Source organism: Eumetopias jubatus, unplaced genomic scaffold, assembly GCF_037043125.1.
Source record: "Eumetopias jubatus isolate StellerSeaLion01/CBP00866 unplaced genomic scaffold, mEumJub1_p1.0 scaffold_1, whole genome shotgun sequence".
NCBI lineage: Eukaryota > Metazoa > Chordata > Mammalia > Carnivora > Otariidae > Eumetopias > Eumetopias jubatus.
In genome coordinates this window covers 171,483,598-171,503,353 of record NW_028274807.1, presented here as the reverse complement: position 1 = coordinate 171,503,353, position 19,756 = coordinate 171,483,598, and the positions used below count along the sequence as shown (strand labels likewise).

At 41.4% G+C, this 19,756-nt stretch overlaps 1 protein-coding gene and 1 pseudogene across 1 annotated transcript in view; one reads left to right on the top strand and one right to left on the bottom strand.

Moving 5' to 3' along the window:
• Nucleotides 1-3,006: 3,006 nt before the first annotated feature.
• Nucleotides 3,007-3,512, bottom strand: LOC114207819 (glucose-6-phosphate isomerase pseudogene; annotated as a pseudogene).
• A 1,379-nt stretch (nucleotides 3,513-4,891) lies between these two features.
• Nucleotides 4,892-19,756, top strand: part of ARL8B (ARF like GTPase 8B) — a 54,391-nt gene continuing 39,526 nt past the window's right edge. Inside the window, exon 1 of the mRNA XM_028101694.2 lies at nucleotides 4,892-5,191. Coding sequence (XP_027957495.1) covers nucleotides 5,069-5,191 — 123 coding nt within the window. The 5' untranslated portion in view covers nucleotides 4,892-5,068. The remainder of the gene's footprint in view (nucleotides 5,192-19,756) is intronic.

Below are 19,756 nucleotides of genomic sequence, written 5' to 3'. Positions count from 1 at the left end.
ACATAAGGAAGCTGAAGCCCAGAAAGGAGAGGTGCCCGAGATCACACAGTTATGTAGTTTTAAAGTGAAATTAAGAATTTTTTATTCAACGTAAGCCTTTTCCTTCCTAGCAGAGAGCTCTTTGCACCACCCCAAACTGCATTAAGTATGTTTTCTACCTATGGAATTCTCATATGATTGGCTTTTCTTAACCTGGGGTTGACCAACTCAGTTTTAGAATAATGAGGAGCATTCCTTCTGTAGGGGTGAAGGCAGACTACCCCAAGATGGACTCTTTGGCATGATGGATTATTCTGAGCTGAAAGCAATTGGGATCCCACAGGCTCAAGAGAAAATTTTGCCCCTCTTACAAACCTAGAAGAATCTAAATTGGGTGACTTTCCCAGAATAAGGATTATTAGCAGAGATAAATCTTGTCTGAGTGACCCATCTGTATCACAGGGTGAACATCTAATTACCAAACTTCTGGGGTGCCCAACTGACTCAGTCGGTAGAGCCCTTGACTATTGGTCTCAGGGTTGTGAGTTTGAGCCCCAAGTTGGGTGTAGAGATTACTTTAAAAAACCAAAATCTTAAAAAAAAAAAAAATACCAAACATCCGTTCTTCATATTGGCCTGTCAAGTGCATTCCTTTCCACTGAAGTCTCAGACCCCTGCCCCCGTCTCCTTAGTTCAAGATGACATATAGACCTCACTTTGCCTGACTGTCTTTGGAATTTCCATGTCTGTGTGGATTCCCTGTACGTACGCTATTAAATTTTATTTTTCTCGTGTGAATCTGTCTCATGTCAATTCAATTCTGAGTCCAGCTAGAAGGACTTGTGAGAGGACAGGAATTCTTCCTCCCTGACACTTCTAAAGAGAACTCCCTGTTTCTTGTTTCCCTTTTCCTGAGGTCAACAGTATCCTTTTAAAAGGCAGAGCTGACCTTCTGCCTCTTGCACATTCAGGGGACTATCTATATGACTTGGAGTGACATGCATGGGTAATGAAAAATCCTGGATCCTTTTTTTTTTTTTAATTAATTAATTAATTATTTATTTATTTGACAGAGAGAGACACAGTGAGAGCAGGAACACAAGCAGGGGGAGTGGGAGAGGGAGAAGCAGGCTCCCTGCGGAGCAGGGAGCCCGATGTGGGGCTCATCCCAGGCCCCTGGGACCATGACCCGAGCCGAAGGCAGACGCTTAATGACTGAGCCACCCAGGCGCCCGAAAAATCCTGGATCCTTGACCGACTCGGCCAACGTGCAGAAATATCCTGTGGGTGAGGCCCAGCTGCTGTCATTTTAAGATGCTCTGAGGCTGATAATCAGGCCAGTGGGAACATATGGAATGTGTCACACCCATTTTATTCTTTGGCCAAAACTATTATCCTGTTAGGCAAGTGTGAAACTAACAAAACAGATGCCTAAGAGACTAGACTTGAGAATCCCCATAGTGACTGCCTCATTTGCTCAAAATGACTTCATTGATTTAAGTAGAAATGGTCCCTGTCCTTAAGGAGATTCCAATTTAAAATCCTGTCCCTAACTATGATACTACCTCATCTGTGCCTCAGTTTTCTGATAGCCAAAACTAGAATGGTCTTCAAAGATGCATCCAGCTCTGATGGCACACAATTTTATGTTTCTTATTACAACAGCCATAAGGCAAACATATCGGTCCATCTTATCTCTTACCCCTCCCTCACAGGACACTGGGATTCCTGACCATTACACATGACTTTTGAATGTGTCTGAGCATGTGATCCTGCATTCCCATTCTTTTAACTTAATTCGAGACAAAGTTCAAAGGTAAGAGTGCACCCATAGGATTTAGAACACTACTAGACTGAGTTCAGCAGAAATTGCCTCTTCAATTAAAGAAACAATTAAGGGTGGTATCTTTATTTTATTTTATTTATTTTTTGAGGATGGTATCTTTATTCCTATTTTACAGATGAGAAACTGGGTCCTGGAATTGTTAACAAAGTGTCCTGAGACACTATGTCCTGGAAATAATAACTAGCATTTAGTGAATGTTAATAAATAGAGGCACAGAGAGGTTAAGCAAATTTGACAGTTCACACAGCTGATGGGTAGAGGAGCTGATAATCACAATCAGCCATACTAACTACTTAGGGCTATATGTAATAAGTATAACATCCTGGGGTGCCTGGGTGGCTCAGTCGGTTGAGTGTCTGCCTTCGGCTCAGGTCATGATCCCGGGGTCCTGGGATCGAGCCCCACATCGGGCTCCCTGCTCAGCGGGGAGCCTGCTTCTCCCTCTGCCTCTGCCTGCCTGCCTGCCTGCCTACTTGTGCTCTCTCTCTCTCTCTCTGTCAAATAAATAAATAAAATCTTAAAAAAAAAATAAGTATAACATCCTGCGTTTTACTATCCTTACTTAGTCTAACTTAATATTATTTTAATCATCATTCTAATGCTATGATTTAGGTATTATCAACGGTGTGCTGATAAATGTCTAACTACTGGTTTTCCAAGGAAGGATGGAATCCTGATTTGTAATGTTTTCCAATTTTCATAGTGTGACTATTCCTACTAGGGCCAGTTTCAAGGTACCACTATAACATGAATGAACTCAGAATTGGGAAGACATGTACAGTAACTCCACTATATGGTATTTCCGTTGTATGGATATAATATATATAAATAGCTTCAAGAAATAGGTAATAGTAAATCATAGTAAAATATTAGGAAACACTTACTTTGAGTATTTATTGCCTTCATTTTTTTTTTCCTTTGTGGCATCTTTATTTTTCTATCTGGTACATGAACAAAGTGAACATGGTCAGAAAAATCAGCTGCCCTGAAACAGCCGATTGTAAAACATGAGGGCATGAGGACATGGAAGGGCAGGGTGACAATTCCAGACCAGCTTCCCCCAAAGAGCTTATGCTCCAAGCCCGCAACCAGAGACTGCGCTGGGCAGGACTGTGCAGTGCATCTCTGGGGAGGAGCGACAAGAAGGACCAGTCACAACAGGGACTACTGCGGGCATGAGTTTATTGGCTTCTGACCTCACACTCCTGCTTGGTGAAGTTGATGAGCCCTTTGGTGGAAGAGTCGTGAGAGGTCCCTGGGCTACTGCCATCAAGCTCAGGCTCTATTTTCTTGGTCAGCTGCTTTCCCAGCTCCACCCCGCACTGGTCAAAGCTGTTGACGTGGGTCCCAGATGATACCCTGAATGAAGATCTTGTGCTCGTACATGGCAATCAAGGCTCCCAGAGTGAATGGCGTGGGCTTGGTGAACACAATAGAGTTGGTTGGCCGATTTCCTTCAAAGACCTTGTGTGGCAACAGCTTCTCCAAGGCCTCTGGACTCTTTCCTGTGGCCTGCAGCTTCTTCCGGGCCTCCTCTGTTGACTTCCCCTTCATCAGGGCCTCAGTTTGCGCCAAAAAGTTGGCCAGGAGGATCTTGTGATGCAAACCCTTCCTTATCGGGTGCTGGGTCTGGATGGGATGAGGAAGTCACAAGGTATCATCTTGGTGCCTTGGTGGATGAACTGGTAGAAGGTATTGCCTTCATTTTTAATAAAATGTACTTAACTATAAGTGAACAAAGGAAGCTATAGAGTAATGCTTACAACATGTCCCTGCCTCTTTCTCCATCCACATCTCTTTCTACTCCCTGCCTATTAATGAGCTAGCCACGCTGTCTTTCAATCATGCTCCTTCCCCCTTCAGGGTCTTTGTTTTTCCTTCTGCCTGGAATGTGCTCGCATCGGATCTGTGCCTGGCTCTCTTTCCCATTTCCTCCAAGTCTTTCCATCCAGGGCTACCTCCTCTGAGAGGTCTACTCTTATCCTAACTAGAACGCTGCTACTCTTGTGTCCTTCTCTTGTTCAGTTTTCTTTATAATGCTCGGTACTACATGGCATTATATCTTATATTTATTTATTATATTATATGTCTCCTCACTAGAATGTAAGCTCCATGAGGGCAAGGACTTTTTTTTTTTTTTTTAGTATGAAAGCCTTGCAGATATTTAAATTTATTTTTTAATCAAGTTAAACTTTTGAACAGGCAACTCATTTCCATGATTGAAAGTCAAAATGATACAAAAAGATACCTAGAGAAATCTCATTCCTGTTCCTGTCTCTGGCCATCCAGTTCCTTCTATCCTCCCTTTTTATTGGTCTTCCAGGATTTCCTTATGCAAATACAATACATACTTGTATATATGCACATACTTTGCATTTACAGTCCTTGAAAACATTTCCTGGACATCATTCCATATCAATTCACAGAGAATTTCCTCATTTGTTTTTATAGCTGCATAATATTCCCTTTTGGGGCCACACTACAGTTTTTTTATTTTTATTTTTTTTAAAGATTTTATTTATTTATTTGAGAGAGAGAATGAGAGAGAGAGAGAGAGAGAGAGAGCACAAGAGGGGGGGGAGGGTCAGAGGGAGAAGCAGACTCCCTGCTAAGCAGGGAGCCCGACGCGGGACTCGATCCCGGGACTCCAGGATCATGACCTGAGCCGAAGGCAGTCGCTTAACCAACTGAGCCACCCAGGCGCCCCACACTACAGTTTTTTAAATCATTTCCCTCTTGATAAACACTTGTGGCTTCCCATCTTTTGGTATTATCAAAAATGTAGGAAGGGATTTTTATTCCATACTGAATCTCCCAGAGTCTTGAAGACTTTCTGCATACAGCCGACTGTCAATAAACAACTGTAGAAAGAATGATAATTAACCAGAGTAAATGAGTAAGGGAGGGATGGGAGGGAGCCCGAGGGCAGCTCCCGGGTACGCGGTACTGCAGGGAGGCTCCAGCAGGCGGCGCTGCAGGCGGTAGACGCGCCTGGCCGGATAGCCCACGTCGCTCTTGCCGTGGACGCCGACGGTGGCGCGGGGACGAGCGTGTGGGGCAGGGCGAGTCATATGACCCGCTCGGCTTCCTGGCTTCGGCCGCCGCCGCCCGCCCGTGTCCGCCAGTGGTGCGCCGCGGCCCCGAGGAGCCGTTGAGGGGTCCGGGCTGAGGCCCGCTCGTGTGGGAGCCGTCGCTGCTGCTGTCCTCCCGCCCGCTAGTCCGTTCTCCCGCCAGGCCGCCATCATGCTGGCGCTCATCTCCCGCCTGCTGGACTGGTTTCGCTCGCTCTTCTGGAAGGAGGAGATGGAGCTGACGCTGGTGGGGCTGCAGTACTCGGGCAAGACCACCTTCGTCAATGTCATCGCGGTGAGTGCCGCCCGCTCGCCCGCCCGGGGCGCCGCAGCCCGCGAGTCCGGCCCGGCGCTTGCCCGAAGGCCCCGGGCGGGGGCTGCCCTCGGCGCGATGGGGCTAATGGGAGTGGGACGAGGGGAGGAGGCAAGCCGTTTCCGTCACCGCTGCGGGGGCCGGGGTTCGGAGTTCCCGCGGGTTGGTGCCTGAGGGGTAGCGGTGAGGTCGGCAGCCGAAGAGTTAATTCTATTTCGTCACCTTCTACAAAAGGCTAGGTTCTCAGCGCGGCCGGGGCTTGCAAAGGGTAAAATTGGCCTTGTCTCGTTTTTTAAGGATTGGGTTTCCTTCGGGTTTGCTCTGTGGGGGCACCTGCAGGCTTAACTTCAGCCTGTCACTTCCCCGAAGGGTGGGATTTGGCGAGCTGGCAGTCCCGTGAGAAAGCGTGAGACTCCAGAGCGTCCCTCAAGTAGCCACTCGGGACGGAGAGCCCCATGAGGAAAGCAGGAGACCCGTGTGGGCTCCTTCCCGAATTCCGTGGGCAGCTTGTTCCCTGTAATTTAGTTATCGGTTGTCAGTCGTTCCTCTAGGGGCGGATATCAAGTTCAGTGCTGTTGGGCTCGCTGGTGGAAACTGGGGAGAAACCCCTCCAGCCATTTCCAGTCCACTGTGGTCCGTAGCAGTTACGGGTTTCTGCTTTTCCAGAGCCAGTAGTCGGAAAAGATGGATCTGTAGTCTCTCAACTTCCTTGAAAAAGGAGGGGTTGATCTTTTATGAGGGTGTTTCTTACTTGAAAGGGAGGGAGGGGAAGAGACTGGGCAGGAGCATAGTTTATTCCAGGCCCAGAAAATGGGTGTCTAGGAGGGAAATTGCCCTGGGAACCTGTATACAGTGTGGTGTTTATTCAGCAGTGATTGAGTGGAAGGATGATTATTAAATTTTGCTTGGGTGGTTAGTTGGGGAAGGAATAAGAGAGAAAGATTCTCTTCAATCTTAATTTAGAGGCCAGGAGTTGATGTGATTCACTTTTAGCTGATAGGTGCTTGTACTTGTCAGGGACAAGCTTTAGAACTTTGCTAAAGAGAGATGGCAGCAGTTCTTCATCTTTTAGATGATGGTTGAAATCCTTATTTAATAGTCCAGTTGCCCAACTGGTTTGGTTACAGGAATGATTCAAACACAGCTCCCTTGTGGGAGAAAATATGTAACATGTGACTCTTAGTCCTGTAGTAATGGAGCAGCAGAGTGAGTAAGACTTGAAGAAAAATACTAGCAGAGATCCAGACTTCCTTTGAGGAACGTTGCATATAAGTATAAAAGAAAATTTATATGTACTTGTTTGGCTCCTTTTGTGATATCTTTTTGTTTGTTTGTTTTTGGCTTGAGATGACTTATCTTTGCAACAAGTAGAGTGGAAAGTGTATATGATAGCACTAAAATTAATAAAAAATTTTGGACTAAATATCCATACTAGAGTTTTTATTTACTTATTTATTTTTAATATTTTATTATTTATTTGAGAGAGAGCATGAGAGAGAGAGAGCACAAGCAGGGGGAGTGGGAGAGGGAGAAGCACACTCCCCACTGAGCAGGGAGCCCGATGCGGGGCTCCATCCCAAGACCCTGGAATCATGACCTGAGCCAAAGGCAGACGCCTAACTGACTGAGCCACCCAGGTGCCCCGTACTAGAGCTTTTATATGATACAGAAAAGATCAGACCTCAGTTAACTAAATTTTCTGGTTTTCCCTTGAGATAAGAATTGGAGTCTCCTTGTAAACCCTGTCCTTTTGACAAGACTGAATTAATATATAGTGTAGATGTAGGTGTATTACTACAATTAATTGTTGTATTTGTTGCAGAGTAGTTATGCTTGGGAAACCTGAAAAGGTTTAGTAAATCTTTGAAGAACTTCTAAAGACATAAGCATGAAAATCATGCTTATTATGTTTTTCATAGATGGTGTAGCTTAATGTGAGCAAGAACTTTGAAGTTAAGGAGCTGTGGGTTTCCAATCTGGCTCTGCCACTTAGCAGCCTTGTATCCTCTTTCAGTCCTTGCTTTCTCATCTATTAAATAGAGATAATAATCGGTTTCTTGAAGAGTTGTTCCGGGGAGTAAATGAAATGACAAATGTTAAGTGACTAGCACCATCCTGCCCATAGAAGGCGCTAGGTAAGTGGTAGGTGTTGTTATTTGTAGCGGATACACTTCTTTAATGCAGAAACAGCGTTTTGAAAATATTCAGAAGGGAATTAGCTGGGGTATTTTCCTTTCCTGAATCTGATTTATCCAAATGTGGGCTCCAGTGGTGGAATTATGGATTGTAACAAATAATAACATCATGTACGCCCCCGTTTAAAAAAAATTGAGAGCTTGTGGAACCCTGTTGAACTCAAAGTGAACTAGTGGTTCCACTATTTTTTTTTTTTATATTAGACAGTTCGTTTTGGATTATAATGATGTGGATAGGTTTGGCTTAGAAAAAATCTGGACTGTAGTTGGTTATAGCCTTTAAGATACTGAGTAAAAAAGAGACCTCGTAAATTTCATACCTTTTAAAAAAAAATCTCAGACTGTGGGCGCCTGCGTGGCTCAGTCTTTAAGTGGCTGCCTTCGGCTCAGGTCATGATCCCAGGGTCCTGGGATCGAGTCCCACATCGGGCTCCCTGCTCAGGGGGAAGCCCGCTTCTCCCTTTCCCACTCCCCCTGCTAATTTTACTGTAGAAACTAGTCTTCCAGTGAGGTGGTCTTCTCGCTGTCTCTGTCTCTGTCAAATAAATACATAAAATCTTAAAAAAAAAATCTTAGATTCTAACTTAATCTGTGATTATTAATATATCGGGTGCCTGGGTGGCTCAGTCGTTAAGCGTCTGCCTTCGGCTGGGGTCATGATCCCAGGGTCCTGGGATCGAGTCCCGCATCGGGCTCCCTGCTCGGTGGGAGGCCTGCTTCTCCCTCTCCCACTCCCCCTGCTTGTGCTCCTGCTCTCGCTATCTCTCTCTCTCGGTCAAATAAATAAATAAAATCTAAAAATATATATATATACACATATATATATATTGAGGGTGAGGAAAAGGTTAGTAATTAAAGGTGATTTTTACAGACTTTTAGATAAAAACAATGTTTCCAAAATAGTAAATTTAGCCTTATATTTAAAAAAATTAACTATTGTTTGTATTTTGTATAAAATATTTGATTTGTAGACTCAAATATAGATGGTTTGAGTACTTTGTGTCACTTTAGAATAACTTGCCAGGTATGGAAAAGCTTCAGGTGAAGCCAGTTTTCTTTTGGTAAAAATCAACTTTTTGCATAAAATGTGGCAAGTTAAAAAAAATTTCAGAAATGTCATTTAACTTACCCAAAAGGTTTGTGAAGGTGAATTAGTTATATATAGGGTTTGGCTTATTCTGAAATTAGGCATTTTTTTTTTTTTTTTTTTTTTAGAATTTATTTGTTTATTTGACAGAGACAGCGAGAGCAGGAACACAAGCAGCGGGAGTGGGAGAGGGAGAAGCAGGCTTCCTGTGGAGCAGGGAGCCCGATGCGGGGCTCGATTGCAGGACCCTGGGATCATGACTTGAGCTGAAGGCAGACGCCCAACAACTGAGCCACCCAGGTGCCCTGAAATTAGGCATTTTATTTACAGAGAGGTTCATTCCTAAAATTCATATTCTTGTTGTTTTGAAAATGGAATGATACTTCATTTTATCTAATATTTTTATATAAACACTCTCAACATACTGAATGTTCTCTTTGTTTTGAACATTAAAAAGAAACCTCTAGTCTTTAATTTTCTCATTAGTTTTAGGGAATGAAATATTGCCCATTGCTAAGTATTCTGGCAGTTATTGCATAATAAATCATGTGTTCTATATGTGCAATGTATGTTGAATAATCTTTATTTTTAACGGAGACTCTTACATGGGTTGCAGGAATTAGTAAGAAATGTTTAATAGGATTTACCAAAGTGTTATAGGCTAACTCTTTTTTTTTTTTAAGATTTTATTTATTTATTTGAGAGAGAGAATGAGAGAGAGAGAGCACGAGAGGGAAGAGGGTCAGAGGGAGAAGCAGACTCCCTGCTGAGCAGGGAGCCCAATGCGGGACTCGATCCTGGGACTCCAGGATCATGATCTGAGCCGAAGGCAGTCGCTTAACCAACTGAGCCACCCAGGCGCCCTCTTTTTGTCTTTTTTAAATGAATATATCTAAACCCCTTTTTAAAAAGTTTTGAGATACCTAGTTTGTTTTAATTATAGTGTATGCATTTTTCTGTGTGTAAAACTATTTTAATGCCTTTATAATTTATTCTGTTAAGGCATATCTTGTGGCTGTACCATAATATATATGATCATTTCCTCATTATTGGACATTTGAATAATTTCCAGAGTTTATTGTACATCAGTGTGTTCTGCATTTCCTAAGAATGAGTTCCAGAGTTACATCACTGGGTCAAAAGAAAGGAACATATTTCATGTCAAATGGCCAAATTGCTTTCCAGAAAGTAAAGTATGCGCTTTTACTGAGAATGTTCTCTGAACAGATTTCATATATAAAGTTGGATGTCAGCTAAGCACTTGTCCCTTGTTATTTTTAGGGCAAAACGTATTTAGTTTTGTTGATAAGTAAAGTAAACCAGCAGTATTTTTAAACTATTCTATTAGGTAATTGCTTTGCTTCTGTGTTCAATGTTTAAAGAGGTATCTGTTTCAGCAACTACTAAGACTGAGACTATAGAGAACATAATTCCTTTTTGAGTTTTCTTTCTTATTGAATTTTGTAGCCAAGTCACATAAATAACAGCTCATCCCCTGTAGCTATCTGGATCTAATTTGTTTTGAACTTAATGGTGGATTGCATTAACAGTTGTATTCTAGGAATCTGGCATATTTCCATGCAGTCCTTACCTAATCTTGTCCTGTTATAGTGTGATGCTGCTTTTCTTGGGGAGGGGGAGCGTGTTAAAAAATATTATTTTATAAATCAGAATCTAAGAAAGTTTACCAAGTAAGGATGCCTGGATGGCTCAGTTGGTTAAACATCCGACTTTTGATTTCGACTCAGGTCGTGATCTCAGGGTCATGAGATTGGCTCTGTGCTGGGTATGGAGCCTGCTTAAGATTCTCTCTCTCTCCCCCTCTGCCCTTCCACCCCCTCACCTGTCTCTCTTTAAAAAAGAAAAAGAGAGAGAGAAAAGAAAGTTTGCCAAGTAGACCATTTTTTGAGGCTATAGCATATGAATCTTTTAAATTAATAACTTGAGTATCATTTATAAAAGTTGATTCATGTCTTTTGTGCTCATATAGGAAAACTGAGGGAAAAAATATTAACCTATTTGCTGAATGGTCAAAATTAAATGATAATTTAAGGCATTTAGTTTTTCTAGTATGTGACAAACCAAAATTGGAATCTCTAATGGAATAATTTGAGTTAGTTTCTTTCTTCAAAGTCAGCACTGCAAGGCTTACATTCTATTTTGTTATTTTTTACACTCTTTCTTAAATTGGACATTGGGTCTTGTATTTGGATCCAATTTCTTAGTTTGTCTAGTTTTATACACTAGAATAACTTTTTTTTTAAAGATTTTATTTATTTATTTGACAGCAGAGCAGCAGGCAGAGGGAGAGGGAGAAACAGGCTCTCTGATGAGCAGGGAGCCCGACGTGGGGCTTGGGATCATGATCTGAGCTGAAGGCAGCCGCTTAACTGACTGAGCTACCCAGGCACCCCTAGAATAACATTTCATATTCCAAAAAGAAATTTTTTTTTACACTTAAAAAAAAATCACAGCTTTAGGGTTCATTTTAAAACCATCTCTAAGAATACTGTACTTTTAAAAAATTGTAATGCTGACAAAATAATTTTAGGTTTCAGATACTGAAGTAGTGACATTTCTGCTTGAAAATTGAAGCTTTTCCTTCTAAGCTGGGTTAGAAAAACAATCATTTGTTATTAAAAAAAACACTTGGATGATGATTGGCAAAATGATCCTAAAAATGTCTTTTTACCAGTTTACTTGATAACAATTACTTTAGCTCTACCTAAGTAGTATTACTGTAAGAATATATTTTGAGCCTAAATTTGTTGGCATATGAATGTGGTATGAATGAGTTTATTTGGAATATGTTTAAGTGGCTGCATGAATTAGAATGGCATAGAGGTTAGGAACTGAGAGCCAGACTATTGAGGTTCAAATCTTGACTCTTCTTTGACTTGTCTTATTTTTGGCAAGTTATTTAACTCCTCAGTGTCTGTTTCCTTACATGTAAAATGAGAATAATAGCAGTTTCTACCTCATAGAGTTGTTATGAGTTAATACTTGTAAAACATTTTGAACAGTGTTCAAAACACGGCGGATAATATGGAAGTGCTTCATAAATGTTAGCTGCTAGATTAATGTGCTGTCCTTGAGGGCAAGGATTTCTGTTGCTTTTGTTCACTGATACATTCCAATTCCCTGAAACAGTGCCTGGCACATACTAGGTGCTCAAATATATTTTCCAATAGAGTTATTATGTTCACAATATAAAATTAAGAAAAATGCCTTTATGAACCCACATTTCCATTTTCATATTTCAGTATGCAGAGTCTAGCATAGTGTTAAGAATGACAGTTAGAGGGGGCGCCTGGTGGCTCAGTTGGTTAAGCGACTGCCTTCAGCTCAGGTCATGATCCCGGAGTCCTGGGATCAGAGTCCCAGGATGCAGTCCTGCATCGGGCTCCCTGTTCAGCAGGGAGTCTGCTTCTCCCTCTGACCCTACGCCCTCTTGTGCTCTCTCTCTCACTCTCTCAAATAAATAAATAAAATCTTTAAAAGAAAAAAGAATGACAGTTAAGAATGCAACTTTATGGTAAAAGGTAGAAAGGTAGACTGTTCCCTACAGGAAGGAAAGAATGGCCCTTTGCAGTACTACCTGCCCTCTAGAATTTAGGTGCCCTGTACAAGTGTATGCTTAGATTGTAATTTTAAATTTGGATAAGACATAATTTTGGTATCCATTTTCATGTGTGTGTTTTAATTTTTAAACCGGGATTTAAGATTAGTGTAGGTTTTTTTTTTTCAATTTTTTAAAAAAGATTTTATTTATTTTATTTATTTGACAGAGACACAGCAAGAGAGGGAACACAAGCAGGGGGAGTGGGAGAGGGAGAAGCAGGCTTCCCACGGAGCAGGGAGCCCGATGTGGGGCACGATCCCAGGACCCTGGGATCATGACCTGAGCCGAAGGCAGATGCTTAATGACTGAGTCACCCAGGCCCCCCAAGATTAGTGTAGGTTTAATCACTGTTGACAGCTATAGATTTGCAGGCCCCAACAGGCAGTATACTGTGCTTGTAGTAGCCCATCCCCTCCTAGATGAGAAGTGGGCTCTTGAGACTGTATGCAGACTTGACCAGAGAGAGCTTTTGTCAGAGTTTCTTCTGTGAAGGTGGGTTAAGGTCTGGTTTAGACACTGATCACTAGATCTACTTTTTCTTGACAGCTCCTTTTGTATGGAAAAAGTTTGAATGCAAATATATGGACTTCATTATTTTTAAATAGTTCTTATCAGAGGAAAGACTAGGAAATGGTAGAAACCCACTTTTTCCGCCTCCAAAATCTAGCTGTTTCACTCCTGGCTTTTGGTTTCTTTATTTTGATCTTACTGTTTTCTTCATTCAGTGGCTGAATTTAAAAACTTAAAACATTTTGTTTCTTAAAAATACACATAATCCATATTGTTTAAAAAAAGTATAGATAATGCAAGCAAAAAAATCATTTTTAATACCATTAGGATTTAATGACTTAATTTTTTTTTTAAAGATTTTATTTATTTATTTGAAAGAGAGAGAATGAGAGAGAGAGAGCACATGAGAGGGGGGAGGGTGAGAGGGAGAAGCAGACTCCGCGCTGAGCAGGGAGCCCGACGCGGGACTCGATCCCGGGACTCCAGGATCATGACCTGAGCCGAAGGCAGTCGCCCAACCGACTGAGCCACCGAGGCGCCTTAATGACTTAATATTAAGCTGTATATCCTTCCCATTTTCTCCCTGTCCTTTCACAAATATATGCTTTTTTTTGTTTTTGAGATGTAATTAACATATATTAATTTCAGGTATAACATGATTGCATATTTGTGTATATTGCAGAGTGATCTTCACAGTAAGTCTAGTTAACATCCATCACCATGCATAGTTACAGTTTTTTTAATCTTGTGATGAGAACTTCTAAGATTTACTTCTTAGCAACTTTGAAATATACAATATAGTATCATTAACTATAGTCACCATGCTGTACATTACCTCTTACTTATTTTATAACTGGAAGGTTGTACCTTTTGGCACCCTTCACCTGATTCCTTCATCACTATCCTGTACCTCCTGCCTCTGGCAGCCACCAGTCTGTTCTCTGTGAGTACTAGTTTTTTTTAAAGATTGCACATATAAGTGTTTTTCTCTTTCTGACTTATTTCACTTAGCATAATGTCCAGTATATGCTTTCTTGATAACCATGACAGGATCATGTTGTACATTCTAATGTAGTCTATTTGACTTACCTACTTTGATGGCTAAAAGGCAACTCAAGTTCAGTTAGTTCAAGATATGACTTTTAATTCATTTTTAAATTTTATTCATTCATTCATTCATTCATTCATTCATTTGAGAGAGAGCCAGCAAGCATTCAGGAGCATGGGGAGGAGCAGGGGGAGGAGCAGAGGGAGAAACAGACTCCCTGCTGAGCAGGGAGCCTGATATGGGGCTCAACCCCAGGACCTGAGCTGAAGGCAGATGCTTAACTAACTGATCCATCCAGGTGCCCCAGGATGAAACTTTTGATCCCCTTTTGCCTCAATCCAGGGAACCAACCTCTATCCTTTTCTAAAAAAATGTTAAATGAAATGGATGTTAATAGTCTTTAATCTGCATATGTATATTTTTGTTGCAGGTATTATTTTCCATTATTGAGTGATAGAAATGTTTGTGCCTAAAACTTTGTTTTTGTAATTTTCTTCAGAGTGCCTGAAGGTGGGCCAAACAGTTTGACCAGTTTTAACCTTTATATACTCCTTTCATCCTGTCTGTTGCATGTATCTTACCAAATTAGGATTGATTGTATCACCTCCCTTGAAGTTTTCACCACACTTCCTCCTTAAGAAATTAGCTTATTATCTTTGTCTTTTTTTATGAATGTAAGTTGTATAGGGGCAGAGCTTTGTCCTTTTTTCAATACTGTATCCCAATGCAAAGCACTATGCTCTGCATATAATAAGCTCTGTAAATATCGAGTGAATGAATATAACAACAAAGTGTATCTATTTGATGTATACTTAAACTGTGTACAAGGTATTGTGATAGATGATTCATAAATGTACCAGACAAGGTTATTTGTGGTAGACTATGTGCCTTAAGGTTGGCACAAATTGCTACCCTCACCTCACTAAGACATTGGGGATATTTTAGAAAGGTGGTTTAGTGGGACCTTGGTGGGAATGGCCACTGAAGTGAACTTTTTTAAAAGATTTTATTTATTTGAGAGAGAGAGAGCGCGATAGAGAGGGAGAGCACAAAGGGAGAGTGAGAGGGAGAAGCCGACTCCCTGCTGAGCAGAGAGCCTGTTGTGGGACTTGATCCCAGGATCCCAAGATCATGACCTGAGCCAAAGGCAGACACTGAACCGACTGAGCCACCCAGGCGCCCTGAAGTGAACTTTGAGAGTAGAGTGGTTTTCATTTATTCAGTGAGTATTTGAAACAGTGTTCTAGGTGGCATAGATATAATGAGGAACAAAACAGACATGGTTCCTTCCCTTGTGCAGCTTCCAGTATTATGGAGGGAAGCAAAGATGTTCAAGAAGGAACAGTGGGAGTAGCAAGGACACAATTGAGGGCAAGAAATTTGGTTGCATTACATGTAACTTGCATGAGGGAAAAAACAAAAGCCTGGAAAAGTAGGTCAGTATGCAGTGAAGATTTTTGTTTGGGGAAATGAAGGAAGACCTGTTTTCCAAAGGATGAATGTAGTAGCAGTATAGAGACCAGTGAAAAGGAGCTTGGTCACAAGGTCATTACAAAAATCTGATTGAGAGATACTGAGGGGGAGAGAGTTAAGGAGTAAGGAAAAAGCTTTATTATGGAAGTAGAATGAGTGCAATTTAGTGTTGAATCAGATGTGTAGGGCAAAGGGGGATTTGTTGTTGAAGACTTTTTTTTTTTTTAAGATTTTATTAGAGAGAGAAAGAGAGAGCACGAGAGGGAAGAGGGTCAGAGGGAGAAGCAGACTCCCTGCTGAGCAGGGAGCCCGATGTGGGACTCGATCCCGGGACTCCAGGATCATGACCTGAGCCGAAGGCAGTCGCTCAACCAACTGAGCCACCCAGGTGCCCTGTTGAAGACTTTTTTAAGGAGCTGAGTGAATGTTGGGGGATATGGTTGTGTGATTAGTGGATATGGGGTGGAGAGGGGAATGAGTTTAGAAGAGATAGGTATGAGTTGAGTGTAAATGTATTATATGATTAATGATATAAAGGGAATTTATATTTGGGAAGTGCATTCGTGCTATTATTTTTAGATACGGTGGGACTAAAACAGAATTAAAATTTCATCAATTCATATCTTTATCTTAGTAGTAAGAAACTTAGGAAGCATTTGAGAATCCAATTCTGGTTTCTCTTCAGAAGAATGTTGTAGAATACTTTTTCTTGTGATTTGTGTTAGTTATCCTAACCTGCTGATTACTTAAAGTTCTAAGAGTAAACAGAATGTTCTCCACTCCTCCAGAGCTGCATTCGGGCTATCTTGATTTGTTTATGGTGCCTGTGTACCTGAGTCTGTGCCCAGATTGCACGCTGCCCAGAAGAGGTCCTAATACACGGGCCCTTCAAGCAGCTGAATGAAGGCTGTATATTCAGAGTGGCTCAGGCTCTTGTAGGCTTGGGCTTCCAAGCTATTTAATTTGGAGAGGAATGTTTCTGTCCTGGAAAGTGTCTGGTTCAGTTTTGTATACTGTCTTTCTACTGAAGAGAAAAGTTGGTATGTGTAATTTGTTATGCTTTAAACATAAAGGATATCTGATCTCTTGGGATTTAAGTTGTGATTTTTCTTAGGGTGCTGGGTAAACGTGGGTAGTATTAGACTTCAAAATATTTTTATCTCTTTCTGGGTTACATTACTGATTATTTTATTGTGTGATTGAAAAGAAAGTGTGATCCTCAGCCCCCTTATCCCAGTTAGGCTGTTTGATATTTGCTAAGAGATTCATTTAGAAGCAGAGGGAGAGGGGCAAGTGGACTCCATGCTAAGTGCGGAGCCTGACATGGGGCTTGATCTCACAACCCTGAGATCATAACCCAAGCCGAAATCAAGAGTCAGATGCTTAACCAACTGAGCCACCCAGGAGCCCCTATACTAGGTCATTCTTAAGGATGGTTAACACAAAGAATGTTCCTAGACATCCTATTTCTTAATCCTTTTCTACTATCTCCAACACACAAGGGGTATTCAATGAAAATCTTCTGTTGACTATTTTATGAAGTGCATTCACATACAAAGCATTATATAATTCTTTTAGCCCCCTTGTTAAGTAGATACTCTGGCTTATAAAAGGAAAAAAGAGGTTACGTGACACAGTTTTGAGATAGGTCTGGAATGCAACTGTAACTCAGGGTGAATGGTGAGCTATGATGAATCCTTGTTTACAGACAAATCCTTTAGGACCTTGCTTTGCCACTTGATACAGTACAGCTCTTCCAAGTCCTGTGACTGACTAGTTTGGAAATTGGACATCACCTCTTGTGGTGTTCCTTAGCCGTTTTTAGCTTTCTTTAGCAATTTGTTGCCAAATACTTTGTCTACTTTACTGGTTGTTTTAATATTTCTCTATATTATCCTTCCTAGGAACATTTGTAAATTTTAGTGTATGTGTGTGGGGTTTTTTTGGGGGGCGCAGACTTTGGAGTTGGGCTTAAATTTGCCAGTGAAAATTAGCAAGATGGTTGTGGGGAGGAAGAGGAAGCAGGCTGTGAAATACGTTAGACTGTGTTAATAGAGACTCCCAAGATACCAAGCCATTTTCCTTTGTCTACAATACATTATCTCCTGGTGCTCCTTTTCCCTTAGATGGCACTGTCTTAACACATACTGTTTAGATCCCAGGTTTGTGGAGCCTTGCCTTAACTCTTCTCTAAGGCAAAGTTAATTGCCCTCTGCTCTCTTTGCATAGCACTTTGTTCAAAATTATATTTATTTGGGTCTATTATCATCTATTTATCTGTCTTCACTTCCAGACTGCAAACTTTCTTATTTGTATCCCTTAAATGTAACTGTGTGTCTGACTCAGGAGGTGCTCATTATTGTTGACTTACTAGAGTGAAGCAGTGTAGGGTATTGTTTAAGTATATTGGGTCAGACATGCCTAAATTTGAATTTTTGATCTGTCAGAGCTTTGTGACCCCCCTCAAAGTTTCAGTTTCTTCATTGGTGATTTGGGAACGAGAATAGTTGTCCCATGGGCTCATGGTGTGAGGTAAAATAAATCAGCACGGTGCCTGGCATAAATGTTCCATAGTTGATAATTACCAGTGTGGTTGATGTAATATTTGGGGATTGGGGCCAGGAGTATGTGTTCCAGTTAGATGACAGATGAAATGGATCTCCTCTCAGCCCTTTAAGTAAATACTGAGTAGGGATTCAGTTTCAGAGGGGGATGAAACGTTTCTGAGTTCCAGGATGGAGGTATGCTGGCCACTAGGGACCAGTTTCTTAATTTTTTTTTTTTTTAAGGATTTTATTTATTTATTTGACAGAGAGAGACAGCGAGAGAGAGAACACAAGCGGGGAATGGGAGAGGGAGAGGCAGACTCCCCGCTGAGCAGGGAGCCCGACATGGGGCTCGATCCCAGGACCCGGGGATCATGACCTGAGCCGAAGGCAGATGCTTAACGACTGAGCCACCCAGGCACCCCGCTGTTTCTGATTCTTGATGAAAGTTCTGTCATTGTGAGAGGGAGGGTGAAATTCTAGACTATCCTTTGCCATAATCCATTATAGATGTGCTAGGATGTTTGGGGCAATCTATTGAAAAATTGGCTGGCGTATTTGGTTTGTCTTCTTGTTGGTAGATTTGGTTGTAGTTACTAATTTTGGTTTGGTTGGTGGAAGAGATTGTGGTTGGTCTAAATTGGTATTTTACTACATATGCTTAGTATAGTATCGATTTATAACCTTTCAGTTGACCATTGAGTTTGTATATTGTTCCTGTGGTTGAGCAATCTAATAACATAGACTTCAAACTTCTATACAAGTAATGACCTTGGCTTTTTTTTTTAAATTTATTTATCAACAGATAACTCAAATGCCTGAAGAATTATACTTAAGTAGAAAGTAACCTTAGGGTTTTGAAATTCAGACCTGGGTTCAAATCCCAGTTTTGCTGATGTGTTTGTGAACTTGTGATCTTGATATCAACCTTCCTTTTCTGTAAAATGAGGCAGGTAAGGTGAATGGTATCATGTTGCTACTATCATTATTACTATTGTTATTAACTGTAAGTCAGCGACATGTGGCCCAACTAAAAACAATGGTGTATTCTTTAAACGATTTTTTTTAAAGATTTTATATATTTATTTGAGATAGCACGAGCGGGGGGAGGGTCAGGGAGAAGCAGACTCCCCGCTGAGCAGGGAGCCCGATGTGGGGACTCGATCCTGGGACTCCAGGATCGTGACCTGAGCTGAAGGCAGTTGTTCAACCAACTGAGCCACCCAGGTGCCCCACAATGATGTATTCTTTTTTTTTTTTTTAAAGATTTTATTTATTTTTTTTTGTCAGAGAAAGCACAAGCAGGGGGAGCGGCAGGCAGAGCAGGTAGAGGGAGAAGCAGGCTCTCTGCCAAGCAAAGAACCCGATGTGGGACTCGATCCCAGGATCCTGGGATCATGACCTGAGCCGAAGGCAGACGCTTAAGCGACTGAGCCACCCGGGTGTCCCTCACAATGATGTATTCTTGATGCAGGAGCCACATATAGCTGGAAAACATTTTTGTCACTCCAGCCTCTTCCTGCACTTCCCTCACCTGGATGGTAGTAAGTGGGTTTGTAGCCAGCTACTGAATAAATAATGATGCTAGCATTTAGAAGACACAGCAATTTGGAACCTGAGCACTGTACAATGACTCAGTATTTCATGACTGCCCATCATTTAAGAGCTGTGTTTCAGTATGAAGCAATGCTGATAACACTGGCTGGGCTAGTGGAGTAGCTTTACAATGGTTAGTGTTTCTTCAGGGACACTCAGAGAGAGCCAGAGGGTGAAAAACAGCTCTGAAAGAGAAATGTATTCAGACTATGCTGTATTGCCAAACTGATAAATGTAGAAACAGAGATGTCTCTGATACATAAGTAAACAGCTGAAAGAGTTGATGTATTCTGGTTTAAAATGTTTTTAGGGAATTAGTAACTTTAATATTTTAAAAAGTAAGCAGTGTTACTAAAGGTTTTACAGTGGGGGACAAACACAAAGCAATCCATATGATGTTATTAGTGGAGGAGTTAAGGTTGCGAATCTACCAGAGGCAGGAAAAGGTTACAAGTTGGAGATAAAGGACT